The sequence below is a fragment of the Ipomoea triloba genome, chromosome 11, assembly GCF_003576645.1.
Source record: "Ipomoea triloba cultivar NCNSP0323 chromosome 11, ASM357664v1".
NCBI lineage: Eukaryota > Viridiplantae > Streptophyta > Magnoliopsida > Solanales > Convolvulaceae > Ipomoea > Ipomoea triloba.
In genome coordinates, this window is record NC_044926.1 from 19,909,880 (window position 1) to 19,919,755 (window position 9,876).

General features: G+C 42.9%; 1 protein-coding gene across 2 annotated transcripts in view; it reads left to right on the forward strand.

Moving 5' to 3' along the window:
• Positions 1-2,496: 2,496 nt before the first annotated feature.
• LOC115995590 (shikimate kinase 1, chloroplastic-like) overlaps positions 2,497-9,876 on the forward strand; it is a 15,971-nt gene continuing 8,591 nt past the window's right edge. For both annotated transcript variants that reach the window (XM_031234667.1, XM_031234668.1), the window contains exon 1: positions 2,497-2,577. In XM_031234667.1, coding sequence (XP_031090527.1) covers positions 2,522-2,577 — 56 coding nt within the window. In that variant the 5' untranslated portion in view covers positions 2,497-2,521. The remainder of the gene's footprint in view (positions 2,578-9,876) is intronic.

Consider the following 9,876-nt stretch of genomic DNA (forward strand, 5'->3'; position numbering starts at 1 on the left):
TCGAATGAAGGAAAGATTTGTGATGGAGGAAAGAATCGTGTTTGATTGAATTTTGCGATGGAGGAAGAATCGTGTTTGATCGAATATGGAAGTTAACAAAATACGTTTTAGATTTTTAGTGTAATTACAAATGTGCCCTTATTTGTGCGCGTCTTTTAAAATTAGCAGGCAATCTAGTGCGTTAGATTAAAATAGATCTGTGGCCATAATTTCATCTTATTTCTCACCTAAAGAACATAATGCACATGAGTCCCAAAATAGGTGCACTTGTAATTGAAACTAGGTGCACTTATAAGTTATAACACAAGTACTTGCACCAAAGTTTGAGTTATTTACGAAAATGCCACTGCGTTGTTTTTTTAAAATTACATCTGATTCGTTGATCTAGACACGTAGGCGGCTGCGAAGCGTTCTCAGTTCTCTCTTGGGCAATGGTACACACACGCACACACATTATAAATATATATTAGTGTAAATATTGGTGTGTTTATACAGTTTGGAAATCATGTGTGTTTGTGTTTGTGTGTGTGTGTATGTGTGTGTGCGTATTTTTGTCCCTGGACACCCTTACACTGTCGCGAATTCGGCGTACACACCTTGGGTTCAACAGGATCAATCGATCATTTCCCTATTGATCTCTTCACTTTCTGACGAAGATGTATCTGGCGGTTTGACGCACCACCGCCGCAACGCCTGGCTATCCATCACCGCTGCCCTTAGGTCCTCCACACGTGCGCGTTGCTTGAATCTCCTCAGCCAACTCTAGTCCCTCCACCAAGGAGATAGCTCGCCGGTCGAATACCTTGGGCGAGCCCAGTTGATTCTTAAATGGTTTGTCATAAATTGTTTTTGTCCTCCACAGATTCTAATTCTTCTGGTCCACCACAAAAAATAAGGTCTTGGATAAAGTTTGTTTCTCTTATCATTAAGATAGATGCTCAATACTTAAAGTGTATCGTGTAACATATTTATCATTGTAATTTCATTGATTATATTTTAGTTTTAGATTGAAATACTGTAATTATTGGAATTTTAATTTCATTGTATTGAGAATTACAGTGTGCTGCAAAAAAAGAATATTGTTGTTTTGTTTGCTTTTTATTTATTTTATTTTTTATTTTTTTTTTTAAAGGGTATCTGCGTATGTTTGTACAAAGAACAGACGCAAATTCCCTAATTTTTTTTAATATTTTGTTGCCAAATCGCGACGGAATTGCGACGGAATTATTCTGTCGTCATATTTCACGACGGAATTTTTCCTTCGCGATTCCGTCGCCATATTTCGCGACGGAATTTTTCCGTCGCAAATGGAGATACGACAAGCTGATAGACGACGGAACGAATTCCGTCGCAAAACCTGTTTCGTGACGGAATTTTTTCGTCGCGAATCGCGATTTTTCTTGTAGTGAATTGCATACATTTGGAGTGTTCAATGGTCTAATTACACTTTTTTTTGTTGAATGGCCTAATTGCGCTTTTAGGTTGCGTTCAGTGGTCAAGTTGAGCCTTATTCCAAAAAACAAATAAGAGACATAATGAATTCCTTTTATCAAGAGAGAGAGAGAGAAAATAATGAAGACTAACAACTTTATTTGAGGTCAAGCGGCATGAAGTGATTGCTTCAGTAGGGTTGAGAAAGAATATGGACAGATACTACATGTAACAGGGTCAATAGTATTCAAAAAAAACTTTATTGAGAATGCTGAAAAATATTTACTATTGACTGTTGATCCAACAACTTTTTCTCTTACCGACCCACTACAACCAAGTCACCAATTTCCGTTTCATATAAATATAAAAAATTTGAAACCTGAAACACACCTACTACCTCCACAATCTCCAGACTCCATTGCAGACCAAAGTCACCAAACCGCTCATTTTCGAACCCGAGCAGTGGACGACGACGCCAAGGCCCCACGCTCTCCCCTGCAAATTTTAAGGCACTACTCTGTTGGTAATCTTAAGCCAAATTTCAAAGGTAATCTTCACAAATCTTGTTTCCCCATGTTTAAATTGTTGTTGTACAATGATATTCTCTGTGTTTGAACTTTGAATGGTAAATTATAGGCATTTGTTGTTAGTTTCAAATTTTCAAGTGAAGCAGCAGCTCTTCTTTTCTGGTTCGTTATACCCTTTGCCCTAAATCCTAATTATTTCCCAAATCCCTGAATATCCTTAGCTGGTAGGATGTTGAACTGGTGTACCACTCTCACTTCCTTGTACACAGTGGCGTGCGGTAGCCATGTGGCAAAGTAAGGCTATCTGATGCAATAAAGTGTAGTGGAAGCTTGGAGCATATAAATACAAGGGCACTTATAATAGTGGGTGATTGTTTTCCACAAAATATATAGCTCAAACTTAAATAATGGTTGCCTTATTGGATGTACACAGATGATGAAACAAATGCTGCTCAGTGTCAAATGGTTCAGTTCTTATCAGCTTATCTTTCTTATTTCTTATACTGAATAATTATGTTTTCTACTGTGCATTTTAGACAGAGGTCTTGTGCAAGCTTTCTTTGATGCGTGAGGTTGTTGTTTCCACTGGTGGGGGTGCGGTTGTTCGGCCCATTAACTGGTATAAACATTTAAGCATCAAATGCAAAGTCTTGCTTTTAGTATTTATATAATCAAAATCTTTGTCTGTCATGCCATTAGTTGGTGATGTTTTCTGGAATTCATGCAGGAGATATGTGCACAAGGGCATTAGTCTCTGGTTAGATGTGCCTGTGGATGCCTTGTTGGTCCCAAGGGGATGGGGTACAAGTCTAGAGGGGGGGGTGAATAGACTTGTATAAGATTTTGCAAATCTTTTCAACCTCTCGTGTGTATTGAACTTAGGATGTTTAGGTTCGATACCTCACGAGGTGAAGACAAAGTTTTATGCGCAGCGGAAATGTTATCCCCTTTTAGTTAGCACGAGTTTGAGTTAGTTCGAGAAGTGCGTTTATATGCAGTGCAATCGAGAGGTTAGCGAGAGATAAAAACAGTAAGTAAATGCAAGAGAGATTTTTAAGTGGTTCGGCCAACCCGCCTACGTCCACTCTTCTTCCAGAAACTCCCTGGAAGGATTGCACTAAAAACTTCCCTTTTTAGTACAATATCGAGCGCTTGAGCTTTGATCACGAAGCCCGCCTCAAGCCTCAGGTTTTTCGCCCCGCTTCTTGTTACTCCACCTCGAGCACTTGACCTTTGATCACCAAGCCGCGTCAAGCCTCAGGATCTTCACAAGACAGCTCCCAGGTTACTCCGCCTCTCCAAGGTCTTTCTCCCCGCTTCCAGCTACTCCACCTCTCGAGCACTTGACCTTTGATCACCAAGCCCGCGTCAAGCCTCAGGTTTCTTTCACTCGGACAGCTGCCAGGTTACTCCACCTCTCTTGCTTAATCCAAAGCAAGGTGTTTTTGGTTGTCACAGTTGAATGTAACAGGCTCCAATCTGACCACAAGCTATCGTTGAATCAACTTCGATGTAGAGCAGCTTCGGTCACCTTCTGGATGTATAACAGTTTAAGCTTTGTAACTCTCTTAAACACTAAGATGTGTTTTCTCGCTGTTTTGAATATCAGGATGATATTCCAAGTTAACTTGCACTTGAACGTTTTAGACAGACACTTCTTGAATTTCGAACTTTTTCGGTGTCTTACGTCCTTATATATGAGAGTAGAGGAATAATTCCGTTGGAGGGAAAATTATTCCGTTTGAAATTTGTCTCCCATGCTGATCATGGGTCTTGCATATTTTCAGCATATTTCATGGAGTGGTGATCTTGTAACTTGAACCTCTTTGTCTTGTAGTGAATATTCCATAGTTCACTTTCTTGAGTCCATGCTCCACTTTCGTCTTTTGGTAAAAGTTACTCTTTTTATATTCCCATTATTCCTTGTTTGTAGGGAATCAGACCACTTCAGCATTGGTGCACCTTTTGACCGTTTGTGGTGGAAATCTGACGTGTCATCCATTTCCGCCCATTTTGAAATCTTCACGTTCGGCACCTCTTCATTATTCCATCTCCATGATATTCTTCTTCTCCAACTTTAAGTATGACCGTCATTCAGCTTTGTTGGAGAATTGTTAGTGTATCGAGACCAAAGGTTGATATCTTGATTGCTTGATGTCTCGAACTCAAATATCGAGAGGTCTATCTCTCGAACTGTTTATGTCTCGAACTGGATAACTGTATCGAGAGGTCCTACCTCTCGAACTCTGCTTATGTCTCGAGACTTAGTTGATGTCTCGCAGACCCTTATTCCTCCAGTGTTGTCCCATGCTTTCTTCTGATCTGTCTATATGATTACAACACACGAGACTTCTAAGATGTTCAAACAAATTTTCAAGCTTAAATATTTTCCGAGTTGAGCTCAAAGTTACCGGTTGTATTTTCGCTCTTGGTTTACTTGTCGAACTTACAGCGTTTTGCCTATGCATCGAGACTCGGGGATTTCTACTTAACAGTTGGTATCATCAAAACCTATTACATGATGTTCCTAACAATTTCCCCCTTTTTGATGATGCCAACACTTATACTTACTCTATATGGCTGATTTGATAGAAAGAATTAACAAGGATTTATTTTTCAGCGCATATGGTAAGTTTGACAAATACTCTACTAAACATGAATAATATAAACTCACGCAACACCCCCAGCAAAAGATATATATGATTATAAAAGGGAATGTTTACAAAGTAGAGTTTAGTAGACAGGATTGAAAGAAATAAGACCAAGAACAACATAGATCAATACATTGAAATGAGATGGAGTTTGGACCACAAGAGCTTACTTCTTGTTGGCTTTCCTTTTCTTGTTAATGGCTTCTCGTGTCTTGATGGGGTCTTTCGGATTTACCAGGCTTAAGTATTCATCCGTGACGTCTAGATGCCTGTAGTTCCTGTAGGCTTCCCCCACGAACTCACCATCAATTACTCCATCTTTCCACCAGGCAATGCATTCTTCTGGAGACATATTGCTGTGTGTAGATATCCCAGTGATTTTCAGAAGCTTGAATATCTCCAGAGTCAGAATTTGTTCAGTGTCTTCTCTGTTCCCAAACTTAATGTTTGTCTTGAGAAAATCTATCTTCCTTTCTTCTTCTGACTGTCGTTCTTGTCTTTTTCTTCTTCTTTCTCTGTCCTCTTCTCTCCTTCTCTCTCTCCATTTCCAGTGTACGCTGGACCCTTAGGTTTTCTGCCTGTTTAGCATCCTCCACTGCTTTGCTCATGATTCTTGGTATTTTTGGAGGTGGTCCAGCTGGTTCACTTGCTGCCCTTTTCTTGCCCGTTGTTTCCCCCTTCTTTTTCTCTTTCTTTTCCCCCTTGTTGGCATCATCAGCACGGGAGAGGAGGATGGACATACCTTCGAAGATTGTTTGAAGTTGGGCAGGGACTTGGTTTGACAGGTCATCTAGTATGGCCTTCATCACATCCTGTCGAAGTTCACTGGAATGTTGGAAGGCTCGAAGCTCTGCTCGCATCTCGTCTAATTCAGCCCTCGCACTTGCAGCCTCTGCTCGAGCTACAGCGGCTTCATCAGTGGCTTTCCGTGCTGCATCCTCAGCCCATATCGCCTGTTCGAGAAGTTCGGCATGACGGCCTTGGGATTCACTTGTGCCAGCAGCAGGCATTGCAGCATTGCGGACCACAGCGAGTATTCTTTCGAGCTGAGCCATCTTCTGAGATTGATCAGCCATGAATTGACGCACTTCGCCAATGAAGACTTCTTCGGCCTGTTGATCATAGTCAGAAGTAGGAGATGAGGATCGAGATGTACCTTTCGTCGGAGGGGACTTGGGTGCTTCCAGATTTCCACCCATGACTTGCAATTGCGAGTCCACCTCTCGATTTAACGTCTGAGGATCCACAGGGACACAAGGTTCAGAGCTCGAAGGTAGCTCCATGTCAGGTGCTTCCCGGTTTCCACCTGAGGGATGGATCACTTCTTGCTCCTCACCTCTCGAACCTGGAGCCTCAGCTTCAGCAACTGTGGAGATAGGGTCAGCCAGAGAGTGTTCTTCGGTATTGGACGCTTCCCTGTTTTCATCCAATAGAGGTTCCCCCTCAGCATCACCTCTCGAACCAGTGCTGGGAACTTTGTCATCTGCTGGTGAGGTTGGAGACGTAGTGTCGACAGGTGCTTCCGGGTTTCCACCTTCGATGGTATCATCAGTACTCCTCGAACCAGCAGGACTTGGGGCATTCTGCTCATGTTGCTCATTTGACTGCATTTCAGTCTGCTCCGATGAGTCTGGAATGATAATTATTTCAGGAGCAGTAGGAAAACCCGGCAGTGTGAGCAACGGAACTTCACCCTCTCGAAATGTCTGTGCTTCATCAGTAGCGGTCGAGGGTGTGAACTCAGGTGGTGGCAAAAGTAGAACGGTGTTAGGTGCCACTTGAAGTGCTTCAGAGGTCTCGGATTCACCTCTCGAAGCTTCTACCTGTTCGTCCAGAGCAGAGTTGCTGACTTGGGACAGTGGGATTGCGGCTGTTGCAATATCATCGTGAGCAACCCCAGAGGTCTCTCCTGGCCCTCTCGTGAACTCAACGTTCTGTCCCAAGGAGATGGCAGTGGCGAGCCTGATATCTTCTCGAAATCGTGCTTCTGTTTCAGGATCTTCTTCAGGCTCAGCTTCAACTTCTGGTGCTTCAACTGCTATGCTCTTCCCTTTATCAGTTATTTCACTGTTCAGCTTCATTACTCGTGTTTCGTGGGCAAGATCCATCAGTTGTTGAGCTGGGATCTCGGAGATGCCCAACCACTGGAGTGCAAACTGCTCTTCTGCCTCCATTTCAGCTGCTTGACTCATCAATTGAGTGAAAGAACTGGTTCTCCAGTTGATCCACCTGATCACCCTGGAGAAGTCATCAAGAGTGGGTGCTTCCACTGCCAACTGAGTGGAAACTTCTTCATATAAGTCATCCCGCCCATCAGAGATGATTTCAGTAGCAGAGATTGCTTCGTCTATCTGAGCTGTGATCTCTCGACTATGCTCCAAGAGATCATCTCCCACCCTGACTGTGTAGTCTGTCTCTCGAACCATCTCACATGGTTCTTCTGTATCCCCTTGTACTGGATCACTGATCCCAGTACCTTCAACCTCTCGAGCCATCTCTCGAGATAAACCAACAGAGTTAACATCTCCTTCAGCATCATCACCAGCGTACAGACCGACAGAGAAGGCTGCTGACAGGGACCTGGTAGGGGATACTCTCTCAACCTCAGTGGCCAGTGTAGCCTGAGGTTCCCCCTGGGCTTGTGCCCTGTCCTCAAACGGTACTTGAACAACAGAGGGTGTTACCTCTCGGATCTGGGTGACAACAGCAGTTTTGGTTTTCCTAGCCCTCTTTGGCAGATGAACCCTTTGTATCAGTACATCGAGAGGTTCATCATCAGAATTCTTTTCCTCGGTTTGGGCTTTCCTTTTGCCCCTTCCTTTTGGCTGTGAGGGAGAAGGTGCAGCTTTAACACCTTTAGTTTTGGGGACTAGAGATTTCGTCCTACCCATATAGGTATTTCGATGAATCTCTTTTCCCTCCCTCAGTTCGAAGCCCTTCAGGCTTAGGAGAAATTGCACAACAAAGCCGAAACCAACCTTTTTACTGATCGACAGGTTGGCGTTGGAGACTGAGCGCATCACTTGCTGTTGGAGGAAGTTGAAGATAATATGTGCCCAGTCCAGCTTGTTGTTGTTCCAAATGGCATGGAGGATTTTGAGGAGGTCTAGACTAACCTCGTCAGTTCCGGACACCTTGCCGAGCACAAACTTCATGATTAGGTCGGCAGCGAGAGCAAACCTCTCCTTTAGGTGGTACTTGCGGAGGGCAGAGGATGCTCTGGGGGGTGCAGTCGCTAGTCGGATCTTCTCCCAGAAGGCTTGCTTGTCCAAGTCGTAATCCGATAGATGCTTGACTGCTTCCTCCGATGACGCGAAATCAAATGCCGCTCTAAGGTCACCTACAGATGTTGTGATGGGAAAATCATTAAAGCGGCTTTCGATTTTACCCTTCGTGACCTTGGCATTTGCGAACCATTCTGTGAAGTCGAGGGGGTGAACGGTCCCGTAGTCGTGCGTCATGTATTTCATCAGTCCTGCTTTCTCAAACTTCTTCAGGACTTTTTCCGCCATTTTTGGATTAGGGGAGTTGGTGATGAAGCCATTTCTGTCAAGGATACTCCCCGCCTTGACTTGTTTGATCTGAGAGCGAATGTGTAGCAACTCCCTCTGATATGCGTCGGAAGATGAGGTTGATGTAGAGGATTCGGACGCCATTGATGAAGGTTAGATGTTTTGGAGGGAATGTGTACTGCGTTTAGTATTTGGGGATTTTGGGTAAACGGTTTTAGCTTGAATCCGGGTAAAGAAGAAGGATTTGGCTTTTATATCATGTGGATTCGGGTTGGATATATGGGTAGGGTAGAATATTTGATCCGAGAAAAGATACCGGTTAATTTCAAAGAAGTAAAAGGTCAGAAATACCCTTTATAACGGTTATGTATGTAATGTATGGTAAGGATATTTTGGTAAAGTAAAATGCGGTTTTTGGATAGTGGGATATAATGAGATGTTTATACAGGCATGCTCCCATTGATCAAGATAATTCCCTTAAGTGCGGAAAACCGCCAGTAACCGATGACCACGTGGCTAGCATTAATATCCAAAGTTAGCCGTTTCCTTCATGTATTCGTTGAACTTATCGGATTCACCTCTCGAAGGTGAAATGTCTTCCACATGAGTTTAAGGATCTTCCCCCTGAGTGATTAATCCCTAACCCTCCTTATTCCTCCGTTCAGAGATATCAGTTTGTTATCTTTCGAAGTGACCTCTCGAACTACCCTTCTTCGAGACATAACGTATATAGACAAACTGATCGGGTGACCTCTCGAACTACCTTTCGAACACAGATTGCGAGAGAAACAAGTTTGATTCATCTAAAAGATATCACTTTTGTGTCACGGGATGTAATATGAATGACCATTCAATGCTTGTGTAACTCCAAAGCTGCCATAAAGTTGATGAAACCGCCCCTCACATGCGAAACAGTTCATGGCACTAAATACAAGAAGATAAGATATGACCATTCATTCCAATTCTATCATTCCCAATTCTAACCTTAGTTGAGAGAATCTATTTTCACATAACGCTTTTGTGAAAATATCTGCTAGTTGCTCCTCCGTTGCAACATATTCCAAAATAATGTCCTTCTTCTCAACATGATTTCGGATGAAGTGATACTTAATATCAATATGCTTTGTTCTAGAATGTAATACTGGATTGTGGGTGATGGCAATAGCACTTGTATTGTCACACATGATTTTAACCTCCTTACACTCAACCCCATAATCCAGTAATTGTTGCTTCATCCATAAAACCTGAGCACAGCAACTTCCAGCTGCTACATACTCTGCCTCAGCGGTGCTTGTAGCTATTGAATGCTGTTTCTTGCTAAACCATGAGACAAGTCTTCCACCTAGAAACTGACATGTCCCTGATGTGCTTTTTCGATCTATCTTACAGCCGGCAAAGTCCGCATCTGAGTAACCCATAAGTTCGAAAGATCCACCTCTCGAATACCAAAGTCCAACACTTTGCGTACCTTTGAGATATCTGAGAATCCTTTTAGATGCATTTAAGTGACTTTCCTTAGGACTTGCCTGAAACCTAGCACATACACCTACTGCAAAGGATATATCTGGCCTACTAGCAGTTAAATAGAGAAGAGATCCGATGATACCTCGATAAGTTGTCTGATCGACCTCTCGACCTTCACTGTCAACATCGATACGTAGAGAGGTTCCCATGGGTACTTTGACTGAGGATTTCCCTTCTATATTGTATTTTCTGAGCAGATCCTTGGTGTATTTCTCCTGATTGATGAAGATG